Here is a 23,480-nt window from a genome sequence, read left to right as displayed (position 1 = left end):
TAATACTATTAGTAATAACAGCTAACACTGTATGGCTCCTATATAAGAGGCAACATGCCAAATGCTGATAGACATCATCTTGTTTAATCTTTACAATGACCTTATGAAATAGATACTATTATAACCCATTTTAAAAATGCAAAAACTGAGGCTTCAGAAGGTTGGGTAACTTGCCCAATGTCCACCAGCTAGGAAGAGGCAGAGTCAAAATTCTTATTCATTCCAAACATTTCACTCTACCATAGAAAAACTTTCACATGAAGCTCCCTCTAAGTTCTATTTTCATTTTTCTCATCAGCTGTTGTCCAATCAGGGCTCCAGGCATATAAAGGAACAGGGGAAATCCCTCTCTCATTCTGTTATTGTATAGTTGAATACTTGAATTTATGTAAAAGTATTTTTTTATTTTTCATTTACAGTTGACATACAATATTATATTAGTTTTAAGTGTATAACACAGTGATAAGACATTCGTATAACTTATGAAATAATCACCGCAAGAAATTCATTACTCATCTGACACCATATATAGTTATTATATAATACTACTGACTATTTTCCCCATGCTATACTCTGTATCCCCAATGACTATCTTGTAACTACCAATTTGTACCTCTGAAGTTCCTCCCCACTTCACCCATACCCCCGAAGGCCCCCCTCCAGCAACTATCAAAATGATCTCTGTATCTATGAGTTTGTTTCTGTTTTGTTTATTTATTCTGTTATCTAGATTCCACCTATAAGTGAGATCATATGACATTTGTCTTTCTGTCTGACTTATTCCATTCAGCACGCTACCCTCTAGGTCCACCCATATTGTTGCAAATGGCAAGATTCTATTCTTGCCTGAGTAATAGTTCATTCATGGCTGAGTAATATTCTGTTGTATATACGTACCAATTCTTTATTCATTCATCCATTGATGGACACCCAGGTTGCCTCATGTCTTGACTATTGTAAATAATACTGCAATGAGTATATGAATGCACATGTCCCTTCAGAGTAGTAGTTTGAGTTCCTTTGGATAAATCCTCAGAAGTGGAATTATTGGGTCCTTCTTTGTCTCTTGTTATAGCCTTTGTCTTAAAATCTACTTTCTCTGGTATAAGTATTGCTATCCTAGCTTTTTTTGTTTCCATTTTTATGAAATACCTTTTACCATCCCTTTAATTTTAGTCACTGTGTGTCTTTCAGTCTGAAGTGTGTCTCTTTTAGGCAGCAAATGTAAGGGTATTGTTTTCTTATCCACCCTATGTCTTTTGATTGGAGAATTTAATCCATTCACATTGAAAGTAATTGTTGATAGATAATGTTATTATCATTTTATTATTTGTATTTTTTTTTCATCTTCTTAAAGAAGAACCTTTAACATTTTTTGTAACGCTGGTTTGGTGGTGATGAACTCCTTTAGCTGTTTCTTGTCTGGGAAACTCTTTGTCTGCCCTTCGACTCTAAATGATAGCTTTGCTGGGTAGAGTAATCTTGGTTGTAGGTCCTTGCTTTTTATCACTATGAACATTTCATGTTGATCCCTTTGGGCCTGCAAAGTTCCTGTTCAGAAATCAGCTGACAATCTTATGGGAGAGCCCTAGTAGGTAACTAACTACTTTTCTCCTGCTGCTTTATAGATTCTCTCTGGGTCTGTAACCTTTGGCGTTTTAATTATGATGCATGAGTGGGTCTTTCTGTATTTATCTTGTTTGGGACTCTCTGCACTTCCTGGCCTTATATGTCTGTTTTCTTCACCAGAAACTTAGGGAAGTTTTCAATCATTATTTCTTCAAATAGGTTTTCAATTCCGTGCTCTTGCTCTTCTCCTTCTGGTATCCCTATTATGAGAATGTTAGTAAGTTTGATGTTGTCCCAGAGACCCCTTAAACCATCCTCATGTTTTTGGTTTTTTTTTTTTTTTCTGTTCTGATTGGGTGTTTTCTGGTTCCTTATCTTCCAAATTGCTGATTAGATTCTCTCCTTCATCTGATCTACTGTTGATTCCCTCTAATATAGTCTTCATTTCAGTTATCATATACTTCAATTCTGACTGTTTCTTTTTTATGGTTTCTATCTCCATTTTTATGTTTCCTATCTCTCTGTTGAAGTTCTTCCTGAGATCACTGGCATCCTTATAACCAGTGTTTTTGAACTCTGCATCTGTTAGATTACTCTTTCCCATTTTTGTTTGTTTGTTTTAGTTCTTTTTCTGGAACTTTATTCTCTTATTTTATTTGGGACATGCTTTTCTCCCATTTTGGCTGCCTCCCTGTACTTGTTTTTATGTATTAGGTAGAGCTGCTATGTATCCCCGTCTTAGGAGAGTGGCCTTATGCAGTAGGTGTTCAGTGGGGCCCAGCAGTGCAGACTTCCTTGTCACCTGAGCTGGGTGCTCCAGGTGTGTCCCTTGTGTGGGTTCTGTGTCCCCTCCTATTTTAGTTGTACCTCAGTTGCTGTTTGTATGATGGGAGGGATTGACTCTCAGGCTGATTGGTTGTAAGGACTGGCCGTGACTACAGTGGAGGAGCTGTATCGCAGTGGCTGACTCTATGAAGCAGGATTAGCTTTAGCAGGGCTTTGGTGCCTGCCAAGTCTGCCGGTTGTGTGTGTCTTCTTATAAAGGTGGTTGGGTGGTGCTCTGGTGTGGTCTGAAGCGGAACATCAGGTGTGTTGGTTCTGGGGCCTCTTGGGAGGAGCTCAATTGCAGGCCAAGGTCAGTCGCTGCCTGTGCCCTGTCCAGGGCCACTTGGTATGAACTACAAAGTGATCTTCAGATGGTCTTCACTAGTGCCTGACTTGAGGCTGCTTAGCAGGAGGTACAGGACATACCGAGGCCAGATGTTGCTTTTTTGGGGTCTGTGAACTTTTGCGAAACTTTTGGAAAGTCGGCAACATGAGCCACAATAGGCCATTTGTAGGAAAAAGCCACTGGAAGTGGCTTGCGTGGGCCTGCAAGTTGGTCAGATGGGGTCTCAGTGAATCTCCAGGGCATGCAAACATGTTAGCCTGTTTGACGGAGACTCAGATATGATGGCCACCTACATCTGCATGCTGGTGAAGGGGTGAGCTCAACAAAGGAACAATGGCTTCTGCCAGCACTTCTGTTTGGGTGAAAGCTGCTCCTACTGCCCTTGCCCTGTAGCCAGACAATTCAGTTCCTCTCTGTATGTCCCTGGAGACTTTTGAACTGCTGTCCCCACTCTGGAGCTCAGAACCAGTGAGACCATCAGTGAGTAAGTCTGTGCATGGGCCTTTAAGAAGAATGCCTGAGACCCCAGCCATCCTCCATCTGACTCAGCCACAATCCCTGCTCGTTTTCACAGCCAGAAGTTATAAAGACGTTTTTTCCTAGCCCTGGAACCCTGGGTAGGAAGCCTGGTGTGGGGCTGGGACCGCTTGCTTCTCAGAGGAGACCTCCACAGCTGAGATATCCCTCTCAACTTTTAAACACCACATATGGGTGTGGGAGCAGGCCATTCTGCATCTCTGCCCCTTCTACCAGTTTTGATGTGGCTTCTTCTGTATACCCTTAGTTGTAGGACTTCTGTTCAGCTAGACTTCAGGAAATTCTCAATGATGGTTGTTTTGTAGTTTAGTTGTAATTTTGATGTGGTCATGGGAGGAAGCAAGCACAGCGTTGACCTACTCTGCCATCTTGACTGGAACTCGAAGTCTTTAATTTAAATGGTTTTGTTTTTACTCTTCATAGAATCTTCTTATTGTATCGATCCATTTTTCTAACCTGTTGAGATTCTAATTCTAGCTTGCATTATCCAATTCAGAACCATCCAGTACACCCCCTACTGTCACCTGCCAGTGTTGTGCACCTCACACTCTCAAAATTAAAGCAAGTTGATATTTGATGTCTTCATTTGAGCTAATGATAAAACATTAAATTGACATTGGCTAATTGTGGAATCTTTCTTTCAAAACACACCATTTCCGCAACTACTCTGAATAAATGTAGGTTCTCTTTTATGCCTTCCAAAATCAAATGGTAAAGGTTTTTGGATTATCTGCTAATTTGAATCACCATTGTCACCTCTCTTAGCACAGAGCAGTATCCCTTGTGATGTTTCTGTAGGACACAGTCTTTTTTGGCACTCTAGGCATTCATATTCTGATGCAGATCTGTGAATGAAGGGCTGAGTGGTGGTGAAGATTTGGCACGCTGAACAACTCACATGTGTGTTTTAACTACTTGGGGTTTTGCTGTGGTAGAAAGACACAAGAATGTACTTTGAAGAACCAATGTTTTGGGAGCTTATAACTCACGCTTACCCATCATGAATTCTAAACTACTAACCTTGGAACATCTTTTCTATACTTTCAATACTCTGCCTAACTATTTAGACTTTTAGAGAGCCAGACAGGAAGTTCCCACAATGGGGTTATGTTAAAAGAGTCAGGACCTCTAGAATCTGATAAATATACAACAAGTATGTTGAATATTACTTTCTACCATGCACCTGGTCACACACACAAATAAACATTTTACATTTCTAAAGGATTTTAATTAATTTCCTTTAGAGGTGACTAGTCTCCATCAGGTTGGAGAATGGCTCATATATAAAATTGTCAATGAAATACTGAGAAAAAACTTTTTTCCCCCTCTTTATGCAGTTGCTACTAATGCTCAATTTCAGAGTTGTGATCAATGGAAAACAACCCCAAATAAGCTCACATTAAAATTTGATGTTAAGAGTATGAGCTCTGGAGCAAGCGTGGGTTTGGGTTGCCTCTTGGTTTTACTACTGCTTGACAAATATGACTTTACGCAAGTTATTTAACTGCTCTCAGCCTCAGTTTCTTCACACTTAAAGTGATGCTGTCTTCTTCTGAGGATGGTCATGAGAGTTCAATGGGAGAAAGTATACAGCCTGGTAATGTTGTTTTTTAATATGTGGCGAAATGGTCTCCAGATGTTCTCCCTGAGAAAGATCTTAAGGAAGGAGGAGGTGCAGGATCATCCTTTACAGTTGAGGCTTAGGGTGGTAAGTGACTCCTCTAAATTCACAGAGCTTGAAAATGGTGGGCCTCAGTACCTGGTTGTCTTCCTATAAGACCTGTGAAAAGCCCTGGCCAATGAGTTGGCAGGGGTTTGTAGAAGCCGTACAAGTGAATTCTGCACTCAGCACCCCATTCAAAGTACATGATCAATGCTTATGCTGAAAGATCCTCATAGTGTAAAAAGCACCATCTTAGTCAGGTCACCTTGGGACTTAGGCTTTATTCTGAGAGTCCATTGGATACTCACGCTACTTTACCAGGCATATAAAGGAGCAGGGGAACAACGGGAGATTCTTCATTGCCATAGATAATGAATCCCATTTCATTCAGTTTCTGTCTGAAGTATCTTGTGTTTTTTGCAAGTTGCCGTACTCTCTGCAACCCTGAAAGGAGACAGGCATGAAATCCATCAATTCCCACCAGAAAGATGGAAGCAAAGGTCAGATTGACTTGGCAAACGTTCTTAAGTCTTTCTGCAGACTTGCATCATTAAGTGGGACAAGATGGCAGTAGGGCGGGGAAATTTCTCCTGGTGAGCAGGTGTGGACACTGATGCTTGGGAACTTCCCTGAGCCTAGATGGCAGGACCTAGAGGGGATGGTGTTGCCATGTACTGCTAGCAAATATAGGCAGGCTAGACTGCAGGACCACAGTGGGGTGTGGTGGTGGGGAGGATGTCTAGCAAGAAGGAAGGAGATGAATTATCATTTACTAGGTACCTATTATGTATGGACTCTGCATGAACTGCTTTAAAAACAACTCAGGAGAAAGGAGTGACACAAGAAGTCACACACACACACGCGCACACACACACACACACACACACACACACACACACACCATACCATGCTCGTTGTTGGTAGAGGCTTTTTAGCCAAGCTGAGCTGGCCCATCAAATTGCCCCTCATCTAAGTCTCTATAATTAAAGAACATATCATCCAGCCAGAATTTGAAAGGGTAGCATATCCCTGGACAAGTTAGGTCCAGCTGAGACCAAAACGTTTTGTGAAGTATTTGGTGACGGTAGAATAACAGAAAAGAGAAGAGGGGGTCCTCTGCTTTCCCCAAGCAGAAAAAAATGACCCAAAACAGATGGTCAAGCCAAGGTACATGTGTCCATTTCCAGGTTATTGGTGCTTCAGCTCAAAAGCTTATCCTCTGTTCTCAGCATATGTTTCAGGGTGGGGGTGGGTGTTATACATGTGAGATGACAAATGGATTTAAAGAGCAGAAAGAGTTCTGAAGACACCTGTCTACTCCAGTCCTGACTCTAATAAAAGAAGTGAGTAAATCAGCCATAACTATAGAGTGTTTGCTCAATAAGGAAGGTTGAATATGATAAGGTGTTTAAGTTGCCTAGAAATCAGTCCATGTTTGCGTTTGATGCAAAGTTGCTATTCAGCAGGACAGTGCTGCTACCGCTGACCTCCATTCTGATTGATCAGATGTCCATTCAAACCTATCAGAGATCTTGATCTACCAGTTATTCAGTATTTTGAACATCACTCCTGGTTGTCTGTAACTTTGTAAATGAAAAATGAGTAAAAATGTCAGTAAACATGTCCTCTAGTTCCTTTTTGGAGAAATGGCCCCAGATTGTGGGTTAAGTCGTGGGCATTTCCTGATCAACATCCTTCCTCCAGGGGACCATGATGTTCAGGTAGAGTTCACCTCACCTTTCCTCTTTGCTACAAGGGTGGTATGTGACCAAGTCCTGGCCAATTGGAATACTCCATCCCCCTGATTATTGGTTCAGTGATGGAACATAGCCTGGGCCTATCAGAGTCTTCCAGATCTACTGAGGAGAAAGTATAAGAATAAGGTCATTCTCCAGCTACATCTTTGTCACCATAGGGAGGAAAACTGCTTGAGAATAATGTTGACCCAGAAGAAAGCCAAGGCACAAGACAACAAGAGTCCTGATGGCATCATTGGAACCCTTGGGTCTAGCCATGCCTAAGTGAGTCCATCCGTTTGACTGGTCCTATTGTGTGAACCGATACATTTATTTTTCTTACTGCATTTCTACCACCTATAACTAAATGTGTAATACAGGTGGCCACTAATTAAATGAGTCTACCTCTAAAGGACAACAATAATATCAACAATAATAACTGTAGCTCACAAATATGTAGTGTCACTAATATTATAAGCACTTGACATTTAATAATTTATTTAGTCCTTATAACAACTATATTGATGTAGATGTTTAATCTTATGTTACACATGAACAGGAGCCAACTAACTTACCCAAGTTCACATATTTGGTAGTTGGCAGAGTCAGAATTTGAACCCAGGTAATTGGGTTCTAGATTCTGTGCTGTTACCCCTATGTGATGGTGCTCTGCCCAGTAACAGCAATGGATGATGTCTGCCCAGATAATGGATGGTGGCCATCTCTTCTGAAGCTCAATAAAATTTATCTCTGCCAACTGTTAGGATCATTGTTATACCAAAATTTCCCAGTAGAGACAGTTGAGAGGTTGAGGGCTTAGCAAACTTTAGGCAGACTCATGTTGTAAGGGGTGGGAGAGGACATCAAAGACTAGAGTCTGAAGCTTGCCCCAGGGAAAGACTGATGATAAGCATTACTGAACCCCCTTTACTTTGGGTGGGGAACCTAAAGGGTTATTTCTCAGAAGTAAGGGCACATCAGGAGTAGATCCCCCACAAAGGGCGCTTTATTTATTCAAACATCTGACGTTTTAAACTAGACTCTATCTCTTTCAAAATACTTCATCTCACCCTTTGAAATTTTTATTTTTTGCTCATCAGACCCAAATCTACTTGACTTCTGTGACATTTTAAATATGTTAACAATATATGCCAAGGAATGGAGATTTAGTTGAGTGGAACACCAACCAAGGAGACAGATGTTGAATGCTGCAGTTGTCCCTACTGGTTTTCTGTTATTACCCTTCACCCAATCCCAGTTCTCAAGGATGATCCCTCCCCAGGTCTGCCAGCTTAGCAAGCAGGTTGTGATGGAAAAAGCATCTGGCTTATTGGACTTTCTCAGGAAAGCTGAACTCTTACTCCCACAATGCTGGTCACAGCTAATGGGTGGAGGACACCCTTGACCCAAGGGCAGCCAATTTTGGTGTTGGCCAAAGAGCCATAAATTGGTCTACCACAGGAACTTTGCCAAAGAGATAATAGGTATGAATTAAACCTATAAGATCTTCTTACAGGTAGAGTGTGAATGTGAAAAATTAAGAGGAAACACACAATTGGTATTAAGATTAAATATTGAGGGCCATAGAAAGAAAAGCTTATTATCAGAATCTGTAAGGCAGAAGAAGCTACTGGATAGTAGAAGCTATAGTAACCCATGAAGAAGAGAAGTGGGCAGGGCAAGGTTAATCAGTAGAAACAGGAAGAGAAGAAATATAAAGGGGGAAGATCTTATAGTCCAGTGGGGCAGATAGACATTAATCGAATAACCACATGAATGGATATAAAATTGCAACTCAGGTAAGTGGTATAAAGAATGCAATGTGGTATTGTGACAGCCCATATTAGATTGGACTAAGCCTGAGTAAGTCAATAAATGATACATGAGCTGAGGTCTGAAAGATGAACAAATGTTAATCTGGCAAAAAACCAGAGAGGAGCATTCCAGACACAGAAAACAAAACAGGTGCAATGGTCCTGTGGTTTGTAAAACAGAGCGGTTAAGAACCTGGCCAGATGTGGTTGAATGTGGGGTAGTATGAGGCTGAAACAATGGGTAAATCATTAAAAACAAACAAACAAACAGAAAAACAGAAAAATACAGGGATTGAAGAACCCAACATACAATGTTTGGGAAGAGGAGGCTGAACTTAAAAAGCTGACAAACAGCAATCAGGGAGGGAGAAGATAAATCAGAAGATGAAATAGTGTTGACTAGATTTATCAATATGGTCATCATTGATAACCTTCACATTTGGGTCCCTCTTGGGACTTTGGTTTTAAAAAAACAAGTAGTTGCAAGTATGGTTTACTTTAATTCATATATGCTTTTATTTTCGCACCCACTTCCTTGTTTCTCAATAAAAAATATAAGCCTTCTTCCCCCAAATTCCAAATTTGCAACATGAATAAAAGTAACGGATTTGGAGAGGTATAGAGCCATTTGTATAAATTCTCTTTCATAGACACTGCTTCCTTGGTGCTTTAGAAAAACCTGTTTTGTAACATGCTGAAATGTCCCTTGAAAACTTGTATGTATACAGAGAGCAACCTATGTGAAGGACAGAACTAGAAACTAGGATGGAAAATATTTGTCTTTACTTTCAAGAATATTTCATCCATACATTGAAACTATGTTTAGGGTGATGAGAACATAAAGAGTAGGGGGAGATTGTGGGCGGGAAAGGAAAAGAAAAGAGGGTGGAATAAGACTTGTTTTAAAGAAGGTGATTGAAATGAAGGCACAGATATACATCCCAGCCACCAAAATGTATTCCATATGGCCTGTCCCCTTGTGTGTTCAGCTTTTTTGTTGATCATTAGTTGCATAATGAATAGATGACTTCATCAGGCTGGGTCTGATGATTCTTAAATGATCCCCGTCAAAGACTAGAAGGATTTCCTGGCCTGGAAGTGCATGAATGACTTAAATTGCTTTTCCCAATGGCATTATCTTTGCACTTGCCCATAATGATTCATCTATCATTGGGCTGCCCAGCTACCTAATTAGCCCCGTCTGTCCCCTCTGCCTTGATTAACCCAAGTAACTGAATCGTCAGCTAATGTCATCACTTTACTGCTTCTAGATCCTTTGGAGAGTTGACCAAACAGATCAGAATATCAATCCCAAGGGTAGCTGACTCTTAAGAACTGAACGTTTTATTCTTGCCCTGTCTTTCCTACCTTTGAACCACTTAGCACAGCATGGATTACAAGCCATTATGACACACTTTGTGGTCACCATGTTTTCTTATATAGGTCACTATAAATGCCTTTGAGGTCTTTTGAGTTGGCCAAGATACAGCTCCTTTCAATTACTCTATTGCTCACTCTTTAAAATTAGAAACATTCTCCTACTCTTGGAGGGCCTGGGGGCAGAGAGGAATTTGTACATATAAAACGCTACTCATCTAGACAGGATGTGGGTGATTTTATTAATTATGCTGTGCTTTGAGATCCTTGTTTGAAGAGGGTTTTTTAAAAGTAGAAGGAATTTTTAGCACTTGTCCTTTTGCACAGGGACAGCCGTGCCAGGCTGGCGTAGAGACTAGGCATTGCAGCCACACTTGGAATCTATTGTCAGTTCTAATCCTCCTACCACCCATTCCACAGAAGACAGGGAAGTGCAGATAAATAAGCGAATGAGCTGATCTCTTATGTAGGGTTCTGAAGAGTTTAAACAGGTGTTTATTTTGCTATGTTCTGCATTCCCTGAGGAGGCTGTTACGTAGAAAAGGATAGGCTTTGGAGTTAAATAGACTAGGACTCAAACTCTACCTGGGCAATGTAAGGCTGTAAAATCTCGTTTTACCTGTAAAATAGAGATACGTAAGCTTATCTCATAGGAAAATTGGGAGAAATAAAGGGATTAATGAAGGGAAAGTGCTGAGTACTATGCCTGGCACGTGGCAGATTCTTGAAAGATTATGAGAACTCCCCTAGGAAAACAGTTCTCAGCAGCCTGGGTGCCACCTCAGAATCATCTAAAGAGCTTGGCAAAAATCCCATGCCCAGGCTGTACCCCGGACCATTTAAATGAGCATCTCTGGGGTTGGGACAAGGAATGAGTTTTAGTTTTCACAAGCTACACCCAAGAAGACTCAGATGTCTCAGAAACAGCTGCCGTTACTAGTCCAACTCCCAAGGCAATGCATGGTGGTGCTAGGTGCCTGATTGTGTCCTGGCTGAGTCACACTCCCTGGTTGGACATGGAAAGTAAAAAGTGCGCCTATGTCGTAGCCTCTTGTTTGTCATGATGACATCCCAGCAGTTACTGAGTGCTTGAGTTCTCAGTACGTATTGCTCCAAAATGCTCTCACAACTTGAGATCAACCCCAGTGTCAACCTCAGCACGCTCATGAGGGTGGATGAAATCAGGGATGAACTAATCTGGGCAGATGACCTGCATGTGGCCATTCTATCCATTCAGATTTCTAGCTCTGCCTACTTGAGAGATGGGCTAAGTTAATGGAGGCCACAAATACTTTAACCTTCTCTCCAATGCTGTTAAAACAAAAACAGCTGGGGCAGGGGAAGGAAAACAAATAAAACACAAAGCATCCCACTGCAAAGCTTTGCAGTCCCCTAATAAAAACAATCGTCTGTGGTCTTTCCAAAAATATGTTTGGGACAACTCAGTCTCCAGAGGGCCAGAAGGAATTGTGGACAGTGGAGACTCCCAGAATAACCTGTCAAAAGCTAAAGAAGGAAAATTTATTTTCTGTTGAACCATCAGCATGCAAAAAAAGAGAGGCATTTCCCTCTGTGAGACTAAGTGAAAGAGGTGGATTTGACGAGCTCGTGCGCCAACACCAGTGCCACTCTCTATTTTCTGCAGATTTTACAAGCTTACTTTCGAACAGAGGAAACATGAATATGCCCAGATGCCACAAGGTGACTTATTGTATTACTTTCCGGGCTTAAAAATACACATGCAGAAATACATGTTGCTCTCCCCCCCTTAAATTATTTAGCATACCACCACTATCTGAATACAGACTGGACAACCTCAAGCACACTTCTAGGCAGCATTGCTTGGAAAATGTGGTCCTTTTCTTTAGAGATGGGAAGAATCTTTCCATAAAACATGTCTCACGATTTAAGAAGTCAGTCTTACAGAAAAATCAAATTGATATTAAAGAATGCCTGCAGTGGTCTAAGAATGCCTAATCTCTCTGCCTCTTCCTCCTTCTTTGACGGCCTGGTTAGCCTTCTTTCTCCCCTTGGCATCGGGAGGCAGTGGGGGTGTTGGGGAGAGACCTTGGAGTAAAGTTTCAATGTGGCAGCAGGAACCCAGCATCTGTTATTTTAAGTTCTGGACACTAGACAGAACATTTTGTTTCCAACACACTCAGGGGCAGAGAGATCTCAGTAAATATCTAGAGGCTACAGAGCAGCAAGAATCATGAGAATCACATTAGCAGTGACAAGCTTCCCACTAGGATGGAGAAAACAGTATTTGCAGTGGTTTGCTGAGAGGAACACATATTTTTATCAGGCACTGAAGCTCTCCCGTTTGATGTCTGGATTCCAAGGTTACAGCAGGTTTTATAGTCATATACACATGTTCCAGAGACTCTTCCAGGCTGCTCAGTCCTACCCCTGTGGAATGCATGCAGTAGAAGACCGACTGGACATCAAGGGTGGAAGAATGGCTGCATGGCCTAATTTCAAGGGTCCTGGGAAGATGCCACCCCCTTCACCTCCCCACCCACTGTTCATATACACCAGTAGGGTTTGTCCCACAAGGAGGGGTGAAAATGGACATCTCTGTGTACCTATTACGAGCCAGAAAGTGTTTTTGGGCTTCTTTCACAGATGAGGAAACTGAGGCTGGAAGATCATTAATGCGTTACGCAGCTGGCCCGGAAATCGGCTGTGCTTCGAGTCTATCAAAGTCTGTTCTTTAGAAAGAAGCTGGTAAACTCATTCCTGATGAGGTGTGAATTCCATGATTCATGGATTCATACATTTCCCAAACGAAAAGCACTCACTATGTACAGGAGCTGGGCCAGCTGCCAAGGTGGAGTAGAAGATGAAAAAATTCTGAGACTGTTTGGATAGAAATGATCTACTAGTAGACAGGTCAGATATCAGATAATACACAATTGAGAAGAACCATAAGACAGATACAGACAAAATTAGCAGGCTTTTCACATACTAGTACTTCATGAATACTTACAGAATGAATGATACAATTTAATGTTAATTTGTGTTTAAATAGAGAGTATTATCTTAGCAAGGCACTAATTATAGAATTTTACACATAAAATGGGGTAATTTGGAAGATTAGAGGTCTTCTGGGAACCTTTTAAATCAGTCATTCTTAAGCAGGAGAACGGAAAAGAGTCTTCTGGAATTTATTGATTCTAGAATACACAGTAAGACCCCCTCTAGAGATTCTGCTCCAGAAGGACTGTTGTGGATCTTTTAGAAAAATTCCCTGGGTAACTGTGGTGTACACCTCCAGTAAAGAACCACTGCTCCAAGTCATAAATTATATGGTGGTGTTTTGATTGTACAAAGACAATAGGGCTGATACTAACTGAAGACACCCGAGAGCAATTTAGTTTCAAAATATTTTGCCCTCAGTCAACAGATCTGTGTGTCAGGTTCCACCTGATCTTTTCCTTTTTCTATGAAGATGACCAAGTCACTCATCATCTCTGAGCCTCAATTTACCGATCTGTTAAATGGGGATGATAACAATAGCTGCTCCACCTATTTCCCAGGACTTTGGAGAGGATGCTATTTAGTGGCTGTTGTGACAAGTAGAGGATTAAAAGATGAGTGTATCTACTATTTTCAAAAAGGGTATAGACTGAAAAATTCATGTAACTAGAGAGGAAGGTGGAAAATTGAATGTTCCATGGACGAAAAGCTCTGGGGGTTTGGAGCAAAGATGTAGAGATGATAAGTTAATATCTTGTGCACGTAAGTTCAGAGGTAGGGGTCACCAGGGAAGTGGGTAACTCATTTGCCTAGAATGCGTGGATTGCAGTTATGAGAAAGATGAGGGAAGTCAGACCATTGAGAGCTGCAAATGCCACCCAGAACCGGAAGTTTTGGTGAGTAACAGGGAGCCATAGCAGCATTAGGAACAGGAAATGCCATGTTCTGAGGTCGTTTAGGAAGAGAAAGCTCATTGTATATAATGCATGGATTAGGATAGGGGAAAAACTGGAGGTGACAAGACAAGGTAGGAAGCCAGAGTGGCAGCAAATATCTGAAGTGGGTGAGGAGATATGTGTTAGTAACTGTGCTGATTTGTGGCAAGAAAGAAAAGGAGGCGGCAAAGGACAGGTCCTGGGCTGAGCAACTGGGTTAACAGGGCCCCTGAAAGGGCTCTGAGAAATGATGCAAATAACAGTGGCCACCAGGAAGGCCCATCCAAGGCAGCTGCCTACATGACTCAAACTTCTGGTTTTCAAAACGTTTGCTGGGAGCTGTCCCCAGGAAGCCTCAGGGAGGGTTGTGTGAGGGAAAACTAAGAGAGAGGCTCAGCAAATGGGAGGTCAGACACCCCCGCTCCCCAGCCTGCCCCCACTACAACAGCAGCATGAAGGCCAAATGCTCAAGGACTGTGAGTCCACCCAGTTTCTTAGGCTCAAAATCAGCCGGGTCATCTTGGAAAAGGCACTACATCTTCCTGTACCTCAGGTTATTCACCTATAAAATGGGACCAATGACAATGATAATAATAACGCCCATTGCATACTGTTAATGAGGATTAAATATTAAGCACTTAGAAGAGTGGCACACAGTTAGCCCCTATATGAGTGTTGTAAAATTTAAAAACTATATATGTTTTATAAAATGGACTTCCATGTACATTGCATTTGAAAAAAATTCTATGATTCAAAATTATTGAAAGCCACTCATTCGAATGAAAGACTAGACTGACTGACTTGGATTTTCCCTCAAAGGTTGGGCCACTGTGATTAATGGAAGTGACCTGTGGCATCTGCAGTCAATCTGGTGGTTCCTGGGCTCTCCTCAGTCTTTTCGGTGTCTGGGACAGGTCCTCAGATATCTTGTAATCTCCCAGAATTAAGTATTCACCAGAATAATTTTCATTCTAAATATTCAATTTGAAGCCTGTGATCACTGGAAACCTAACTATATAAAACCCTCCTATTTTACAAAGGCAAAAGAAAGAGATTCAAGAAGACAGAGGGGCATCTGATACGAGGGAGATTCTCCATTGCTGATTTTAAGGTGGATGGGGCCACGTGGTGAGGGATACAAGCAGTCTCTAGGATCTGAGAGGGGTCAGGCTGACCACCAGCAAGGAAATGGGGACCTCTGTCCTGCAAACCCAAACAATTGGATTCTGCCACAACCTTGGAAAAGGAGCCCAAGATCCAGAAAAGAGGGCAGCTGCTGCCACTTGATTTCAGCCTTGTGAGAACCCGAGCAGAGAACAAAACTGTGCCCGGACTCTGATCCAATGAAACTGACTGTGAGATAATAAATGGGCATTGTTTTAGGCGGCGTAGTTTTTGGTAATTTGTTATGCAGAAATAGAAAACGAATACATTCTCTCTAGCCTGAGCACACGCTGAGCTTCTCCAGGCACAAATCCACCTGCTTAATCCTCCCCAGCTGTGGCTGCTAGGGTAGCTTGGTTTTCTCCGCACACTTCTCTAGACAAGAGTGGGGCTGGGGTATGGCCCCCACTGCATTTGGGGTTTTTGCTGCTTAGCTGAAAATGAAGCCGTGATGGGAAAAATAAAGATCAATGCCAAACAGCAGCTGCCCTTTACCCTGAAAGATGCTACCGCTGGAATCCCGTTCTTTCCTTCTCCTGTTGTACTGAACCAACATGAAATTCCATATGTGCTACATCACAACTCCGCCATCTCAGGATGTATCCACACAGAGGAAACAAAAGTGAAGAGGAAGCTTCTGTAGGACTCGTGGTGTAAAAGGATATCTTGTTTTTAGGGTGGGTGGAAGGAAGTGGCCATACTATCCTTTTGCCCCAGTGCCATCTAAAAGACAAACAGATACTCTTTACACTCTTGCTAGGGACATTTTTTAAGGCCTCAAAGCAAGTGCAGAATTTACTGAGTTGCATAAAATTCTACCCTTGGCTAACTCTTAAGGTGAAGTAAATAAAGGGACAGAAGGTTGTGGTACATTTTGCAAGCCATTTCTGCACAAACAGACAAACTTTCCCTCCTGGCTAGAGTTCAGTTTTCTGGTTAATTCTGTGTTTATTGGATAAGCCCAAGTTTTCCTACAGGCACATAAGCAGCAGTAGGGCAGAGAGGCAAGGCTTGTCACTTCACTTGCTAACCTCAACCTTAGGGCTGCACACACAAAAAGACCAGGTAAAACTTTTTTACCCCCCAGCACAGGTGATTAATCATGGACGGAGGCAGCCCCTCAGTTGAAAGCCAGCGGAGCATAGCACCCGCCATCTGTTTTGTATTAGCTATTGCTAAAATGCCAGTGGCCTGAAACCATTTAGAAAACGCAGCTCTTCGTGCCCTGTGTCTCTTTCTCTGCCTCTCTCCATCTCCAGCTGGTAAGCAAGTGGCAAATATATTTAGGAAGCAGCAGCTAGTTCCTGTCTCAACAATGCCAAGGGCCTCAGTGCCAGTGCCCTCAGATAGCGCGTTCAGGTGGAATTCTCCTTTTGCATTCTTTGAAGGACTTCAGAGGGACAGAACTGACAATATTGCTGGGTTTGAGGGGAGAAAAGAAACTGTAGGAAGCCGATTTTGTGTTTGCTGAACTCTCCAACAAGGTAGATGACGAGAAACACGAGAAGGCCTTCTAAAACCCCGTGTCTAATGATCATAGTTTTATCACCCCAATCACAGTCCATTTTAGTTTTCATTTAGTTTTCCTCAGAGAGAGGAAGAGACAGAATTCCCGGTGAAGATGTAAATTAGCAAGAACAGCCGCAAGGTAAGCATGATGGTACAGATGGATAAGGGTAGTTTGCAGCCCCCAAGCAGCCTACACTGAAGAAAAGCAGTATCTTATGAGAGAAGTCTGTGAATGTATCTCATGTCAAATATAAACAGTAGGAAAGTGAGAAAATTCCACTCTTGAGAGCCAACTGCTGTCACCCAGTATACTCTTTTCTTCCCCGCTTCAAAGCCCTAAATCTTCCTAGTTAGGAACTCCTGTTTTTTAAACCTATCAAACTCAAGCGTAAAAATATGTGTGCCCTGTTTCAGGGACCACAGCAAAGGTCCAAGGTCACAGCTGGAAGGGGCTGGTGCCACTCTCTCCAAGTCCATGTCGGGTTAGAGTCAGGGTCAATACCTTACCTGTCAATCTCATGATAAAATTTCACAAATGATCAGGATGAATGAAATAATCCGGACGAGAAGATTTAACAGTGAGGCATGTTTAGAATTTCCAGTACAAATGCATTCTAAGCCTCACTCCTCCCCCCAACCCCATTTATCTTATATTTCCTCTTCAGAGGACAAAGACAAGAAAAATGATGGAGTTAGTTTCATAAATTAATGAACTTACTTGAAAGACATTACCATTTTACACAACTCCTTTTCCTAATAGCTGAATAAACAACTGAAATTTAAGCCTTTGGAAAAAAAAAATTAAATTCTATGGTACAGGATAAATGATCTGGAGTGCCCATGTGGACACAACAGAAGCACACAGTGTTAGTGCTGCCCAAAAGAGATGAAATGCTTAAAGTGATTTTGGACAGGATCATATTTTCATATGAATTCCATCTTGAGATGGAATCACTAGTTTTATGTCTCTGCTGGGGCTCGCAATTCAGTCTTCTCTTGTGATCGGTTACCTTGACGAGTCAAGCGCTGGGTGCTGCTGTGATGAACATCAGAGGTTCAATCCTTCTTCAAGTCTCTTAGCCTGTTTTAAGTCCATGGTCCCAAAAGAACCAAAGTATGCCTGAATGGGAGAGTTGGGGTGACTCAAAGTTAACCCATCCAATTCAGATAACTAGCTTAAATGTCCATGTTTTTAAATTGCATGTTTTAAAGCGCAATTACAATTTTCTGATAATGATGCAATTTATAATTTTCTGTCTCATCACATCCCCCTTCCAAAGAAAATGTCCTGAACATTTGAGAGTGCGTTACGATTTCCAAAATATACATTCTCTCCTATTCTGGCCTGACTTCCAGAGCTGTTCCAATTTCATGTTATCTTAATTTCTTCTGGGGTAGCGTTCTGTCCAGGGTCCATTGTTTTCCTCCAAAAAGTACACAGCATTGTGGAATTTAACAATGTAATAATGATAATGATCTCAATTCCTGCCATGAGAAGCAGAAAAGAAGCAGAAGTGGTTATAGTAAAAGGTTCTGTGGAAAAGAAGCAGAAGTGGTTATAGTAAAAGCGAGACTAGAAGCCCTGAGAGTCCCTATAAAAGGAAAAAAAGGATTCATCTTCAGTCCTTTGGACTTTGTTTTTCTTTTTTCCTTAGCTACTTTTATTCCATTCCAGGTCAAGAGTTTATTTACTAAGTCAATAGAGAACGATTGGGAAACTGTCTAAAATATACAATGTCTCCTTACAGTATATGTCCATCAGAAAGTCTGGGGAAAGAATGTCCTGGACTGAGGTTAAATACTGTAGCAAAGACTGGATAGCTATTTGCTGAACCCATTTCGTTCTCCAGGCAGACATTTAACTTCATTTCCCAGGCTCCTTAGTGGTTAGGAGAGGTCATGCGACTGAGTTATGGCCAATAGAATTTTGGCAGAAATAAAATGTGCCTTTGTGGTTATGGCCCCTGCAAATATCATACACATGATCTATGCTCCTTTTGTGGAGAATTTGGAAGCTGTTATGTTCAAGCTGAAGAGCCAGAAGAGGGAAGGAGGCTGGGTTCCAGTAAGAGGAATCTGACTGACAGAAACACCCATTTTGGACTTCTCATGAGCAAAAAATAAATTTTTATCGTGTTAAGTCACTGACATATTGGGGTTTGTCTGTTACGACTACTAATTTACCTAAACTAATACCGGCCTTAAAAAAAGAAGATACCAGACGTCATAGAAATGGCAGCATGAGGTGAGCCTCTTGAAATCTCCGCTGGAATTTACAACAAATTGAACAACTATAATTCCACAGAGGATTTCCTGTGCAGCAGACAGGCAAGACTAAGAGATGCAAAACTGAAACCATCTAAAGGTGAGCAGATTGGGCGAGCGGGGAAGGAGGAAAGCAGGAAGGGCGCAGACACGGGCTGCATTGGCGCAGGACGCAGATCGAAGCTCCAAGCTCCCTGCATTCTGGAGCTACCGCAGCCATGGTAGAGGGAAGAATTCAGACTGCTCGTGCTCCGCTTATGGCCCACAGTCCTGCAGGAGAGATCAGCATATAATACGGCTGAACCCAATGCTCACGGCAGAGACCTCGGAGCAAAGACTGAGGAAAGAAAGGTGAAAACGGAGGTTTAAACCCTCACTGCTGAGCAGAGGATGGAAGGCTTAGGCGCAGAGCCTAACTGCCCCTTCCCCACCCTCACAAAGCTCGCCCCACCTCTCTCTCCCGATGCTAGAAGCTGAACTTAAGCAGTGTGAGATCAAAAAAACAGAATATTTGCAGTTCTGAGCACTGTGGCCTGCAGCCAAAGACTTGCAGCCCAACTAGTTCCTGCAAAGGGGAGGGAGCCCTGGGTGCAGTATGGGTTGTGGTGGTCACTGCCATTGCTCTGGGCCACCTCTCACAACCCACCCCACCCCTGCCCCCACCTATCTGGGCAGATCCCTGCAGGGGTAAACACAGCCGCTGAAACACACAGGCCCAGATGGTGCAGGAAGAGTTTTGGAACTTCAGAAGCTTTCCACATCCCCCAACGAAGGTGGTGCTCTGAGACCCAGGCAACATGCTCACAGAGGAGAAGCCCACCTTCCGGGGAATCTTCCCATTGTGTGAGAAACGGAACAGTACAGAGAAAATATAACACAACAGCATGAGAGAGAATAAAAGGCTCTAGTTGGAAAGAAAATAAAGCATTCTACCAACACCTACTGGGAAGCAAAGGAAAGACCTCTTCCTACCAAACTGTTGCAGAACCCACTCTTGTAGATGCTTAGGAAGAGAAATAATAATTCACCAATTGCCATGAATAACCAAGGTAACAAGGCAGCTCAGAAAGAAAATGAAAAGTCTCCAGAAAATGAACTTAAGGACATGGAAATATGTGACACAAATGACAGAGAATTAAAGATTGTAGTTCTGAAAAAACTCAACGAGATGCAAGAAAACATAGACAGGCAGTTTAATGAATTTAGAAACACAATCAAAGAACAAAATGAACATTTTACCAAGGAGATTGAAATTTTAAAGAAGAACCAAATAGAATTTCTGGAGATTAAGAACTCAATAAAAGAAACGGAGAATGAAACAGCCAGATTAGGTAATAGAGCTGACCAGATGGAGGAAAGAATCAGTGACATCGAAGACAGAAATCTGGAAATGACACAGATCAAAGAAAAGAGAGACTTGAGAGTTAAAAGAAATGAAAGAACTCTACAAGAACTTTCTGACTCTATCAAAAGAGCAACATAAGAATAATGGGCATACCAGAGGGAGAAGAAAGGGAGATGGGAACAGAGAGTATATTCAAACAAATAGTCGATCAAAACTTCCCAAACATGTGGAAAGAATTGAATCCTTGATTCCAAGAAGCATACAGAACACCTAATTACCTCAATCCCAACAGGCCTTCTCCAAGGCACATTGTATTGAAGCTGTCAAAAATTAATGACAAAGAAAGAATCCTCAAGGCAGCCAGGGAAAAGAAGACGGTAACCTACAAAGGAAAGTCCATTAGGTTATCATCATATTTTTCAGCAGAAACTCTACAAGCCAGGAGGGAGTTAAATATTTAAACTATTGAAAGAGAGAAATTATGAGCCAAGAATAATATATCTAGCAAAGATATCCTTTAGATATGAAGGAGGAATAAAGACTTTCCCAGACATACAGAAGCTGAGGGAATTTTCTAATACATGACCTGCACTACAAGAAATACTGAAGGAGGCTATTCGACCTGCATAAATAGGGATAATTTGTGACAACAAAAACTTACAAGGGGGGAGAGCAAATGTCTGAACCAGCATAAGGGAATGAGAAAATAAGCATGCTGAAGAAAATGGAACACTCTAAATATGAAACTTTCTTTTACATAAACTTAACCTCTCAAAAAACAACAACAAAAAACCAGAACTGAAATACATAACATAACAAAAGAAGAAACAGAGGGGAAGATCATAGAATACCACCACACTGAAATAATAGATAGCAACAAAAAGGCAAAGAAAAAATGGAGACACCATCCTACCAGAAAACCACAGATATCAATAATCACCCTAAATATAAATGGGCTAACCTCACCAATAAAAAGGCACAGAGTAGCAGACTGGATCAAAAAATTAAACCCAATCATATGCTGCCTCCAAGAGACACATCTTAGCTACAAGGACAAATATAGACTCAAAGTGAAAGGGTGGAAATTGACACTCCAAGCAAATGCTAGCCAGAGAAAATCAGGTGTAGCCATACTGATATCAGATGGAACAGACTTCAGGATAAGAAAGGTAACAAGAGACAAAGATGAATATTTCATAATGATAAAGGGGACTATACAGCAAGAAGACATAACAGTCATCAATATTTATGACCCCAATCAGGGAGCACGAAAATATACGAAGCAACTACTAACAGAACTAAAGGGAGAAATTGACCAAAACACAATTATAGTAAGGGACGTAAATACATCACTGACAGCTATGGATAGATCATGGATAGATCATCCAAACAGAAAATAAATAAAGAAATATCAGCCTTAAATGACACATTAGATGAAATGGACATAATTGACATTTATAGAGCACTTCATCCTAGAATATCAGACTGTACTTTCTTTTCTAGTGCACATGGAACATTCTCAAGGATAGACCATATATTGGGACATAAAACTAGCCTCAGAAAATTTAAGAAGATTAAAATCATCCCAAGCATATCCTCTCATTATAAGGCTTTGAAATCAGATATCAACTGCAAAAAGAAAGCAGGAAAAACCACAAATATGAAGAGATTAAACAACATACTTTTAAAGATCAACTGGGTCAAAGAAGAAATAAGAGGAGACATCAAAAGATACATTGAAACAAATGAGAATGAAAATACATCCTGCCAAAATTTTTGGGATGCAGTTAAAGCAGTTTTAAGAGGGAAATTTATATCATTACAGGCCTATCTCAAGTAACAAGAAAAATCCCAGATAAATAACCTCACATTACACCTTGAATAACTAGAAAAAGAAGAACAAATGAAACCCAAATTCCGCAGAAGGGCAAAAATAATAAAAATTAGAGCAGAACTAAATGAAATAGAGAACAAAAAGACAATAGAAAAATTAATGCGACATAGAGCTGGTTCTTTGAAAAGATTAAGAAAATTGACAAACGTTTGGCTAGACTCACTAAGATAAAAAGAGAAAAGACACTAATAAACAAAATCAGAAATAAAAGAGGGGAAGTTATCACTGATGCCACAGAAATAGAAAGGATCATCCAAGAATACTATGAAGGACTATATGCCACCAAATTCAATAACCTAGAAGAAATGGACAAGTTCTTAGAAACATATGGTCTTCCTAGGGTGAATCACAAACAATTGGAAAATCTAAATAGACCGATCTAGAAGGAAAGAAACTGAATCAGTCATCCAAAACCTTTCCAAAAGCAAAAGTCTGGGAACAGATGGCTTCACCAGTGAATTCTACCAAACATTCAAAAGGATCTAATACTTGTCCTAGTCAAACTGTTCCAAAAAATTGAAGAAGAGACAATACTCCCTAACTCATTTTATGAGGCCAACATTACCCTGATATCAAAACCTGGTAAGGATAACGCAGAAAAAGAAAATTACAGATAAATATCTGTGATGAATACAGATGCAAAAATCCTAAACAAAATTCTAGGAAATCGAATGCAATAATGCATTAAAGAGATTATACATCACGACCAAGTGGGGTTCCAAAGTTCAACATATGCAAATCAATCAAAATGATACACCACATAAACAAAATAAAGGCCAAAATCATATGATTATCAATAAATGCTGAAAAAGCATTTGACAAGATACATTGATTTATGATTAAAACACTTAATAAAATGGGTATAGAAGGAAAACACTTCAACATAATAAAGATCATATATGACGAACCTCAGCTACTATCATAATTATCAGTGAAAAACTGATAATTGCTCTACACTCAGGAATATGACAGGGCTGTCCCCTATCACCTCTGCTTTTCAACATAGTATTGGAAGTCCTAGCCAGATCAATTAGGGAAGAGAAAGAAAAAAAAACAGAATTGGGAAAAAAAAAACTGAATTGGGAATAAGAAAGTTAAATTGTCACTTTTTGCAGATGACATGATGCTATATATAGAAAACCCTAAAGACTCCACCATAAAGTTATTAGAAACAATAAAAGAATACAGTAAAGTTGCCGGCTACAAAATCAATGTACTAAAGTCCATTGCATTCCTATATACTAACAACGAAATCTCAGAAAAAGAAATTAAAAAAAAACCAAAATTCCTTTTGCAATTGCAACAAAAAGAATAAAATATCTACAAATAAACTTAACCAAGGTTGGGAAAGACTTATATACTGAGATCTATAAGACATTTTTAAAAGAAATTGAAGATACAAAGAAACGGAAAGGCATTCTGTATTCATGGATTGGAAGAATCAACAGTTAAAATGGCCATATTACCCAAAGCAATATACAGATTCAATCCCCATCAAAATTTCAATGGCATTTTTTAAAGA

General features: G+C 40.8%; 1 protein-coding gene across 1 annotated transcript in view; it reads right to left on the bottom strand.

The window, feature by feature from the left end:
* Nucleotides 1–23,480, bottom strand: part of SPTLC3 (serine palmitoyltransferase long chain base subunit 3) — a 149,859-nt gene that overhangs the window by 8,049 nt on the left and 118,330 nt on the right. The window contains exon 10 of the mRNA XM_033095399.1: nt 5,249–5,384. Within this exon, the coding sequence (XP_032951290.1) occupies nt 5,249–5,384 (136 nt within the window). The remainder of the gene's footprint in view (nt 1–5,248; nt 5,385–23,480) is intronic.

This window comes from Rhinolophus ferrumequinum, chromosome 23 (genome assembly GCF_004115265.2).
Source record: "Rhinolophus ferrumequinum isolate MPI-CBG mRhiFer1 chromosome 23, mRhiFer1_v1.p, whole genome shotgun sequence".
In the NCBI taxonomy this organism is placed as follows: Eukaryota; Metazoa; Chordata; class Mammalia; order Chiroptera; family Rhinolophidae; genus Rhinolophus; species Rhinolophus ferrumequinum.
Note: the sequence above shows the minus strand (reverse complement) of the source record. Positions and strands in the feature narration are given on the sequence as shown.